The 1,083-nt window shown below is 35.2% G+C and overlaps 1 protein-coding gene across 1 annotated transcript in view; it reads right to left on the reverse strand.

Moving 5' to 3' along the window:
- Nucleotides 1-391: 391 nt before the first annotated feature.
- Nucleotides 392-1,083, reverse strand: part of LOC103601350 (activating signal cointegrator 1 complex subunit 3-like) — a 1,429-nt gene continuing 737 nt past the window's right edge. The window contains exon 2 of the mRNA XM_008585747.1: nucleotides 392-483. Within this exon, the coding sequence (XP_008583969.1) occupies nucleotides 392-483 (92 nt within the window). The remainder of the gene's footprint in view (nucleotides 484-1,083) is intronic.

The raw sequence follows: 1,083 nt of genomic DNA on the forward strand, positions 1-1,083 counted from the left end.
TCATTATAAATACTGAAGTATGCATCTCCTAAGATTTAGGAAATCCTCTTACATTACCACAAAACCATCATCATACCTAAGATCTAGTATTATCTAATGATGCCTAGCCCATATTCAAATTTCTCTATTGGCCCCCAAAATATCTTTATATATTTTTTCTGACTCAGGGGTCAAGGATTGTGCATTACAGTTGATTTTTATATGCCTTTAACCTCTTTTAATCTATAATATTATCCTCACGCCTTTTTAAATGACATCATATGACACTACCCAGTAAAGCCATTAGGCATACAGATTTCATTGTTAATGTTTTTAAGTACAGATTCAATTTCTTTGATAGCCAAATATATAGGTTCTCTATTGCATCTTTTGTCCATTTTAATCATTTTTCTCATCTTAGTCCTTTGAATCTGTCAGAAGCTCTGCTCATCTTCTTATCCTCCTCTTTTCTATCCAGCCTCCTCTTCTGGAAAGGACAGTTGCCTCAAGGAAAATGTGACCCAAAAGCCATTTTCTGCATTTGTTTCTGCTTCCAAATCTTGGCCCAGTATTTCTTCATTGCTTTGGTAGTTCTCTGATGCAAACAAATTTTATATTTTAGAGTTTTTCTCATTATTCTCAGTAGAGGATTGTTCCAAATTGCCTTGCCTGGGAGTAAAACTCTGAAATCTTTTGGAAATCAGCGATTCTCAAAATAGCTGTTTTTCACAAATACTTCTGATAAACCTCCTGCCATAATGATAAATAACAGGCCTTTATAATTCTAAATTATTTTAGAATTACTTCCATAGACAGAATTGCCAGATCCAGCAATCATTTTTATACTTCCTTGTCTAGTCATTGCTTTATAAAGTGCTTTCCAATCCAGTTTTTAACTTCCCACATTTTAATATTATTTCCCTGACAACTCACAAACCATATGGATTCAAAAATACTCTAAACCACACTTTGTAAGTCACTCCTGTCCACCCAACCTTTTGATTCATACTTTCTTTTTTTTTTTTTCCTTTTTTTTGTCTTTTTTCGTGTCCGGCAATGGACCGCAACCCTCAGTGTCGCGCCCGTACCGGACCGGGACCGGCA

The sequence above is a fragment of the Galeopterus variegatus genome, unplaced genomic scaffold (assembly GCF_000696425.1).
Source record: "Galeopterus variegatus unplaced genomic scaffold, G_variegatus-3.0.2 Scaffold3697, whole genome shotgun sequence".
NCBI classification, from domain to species: Eukaryota; Metazoa; Chordata; class Mammalia; order Dermoptera; family Cynocephalidae; genus Galeopterus; species Galeopterus variegatus.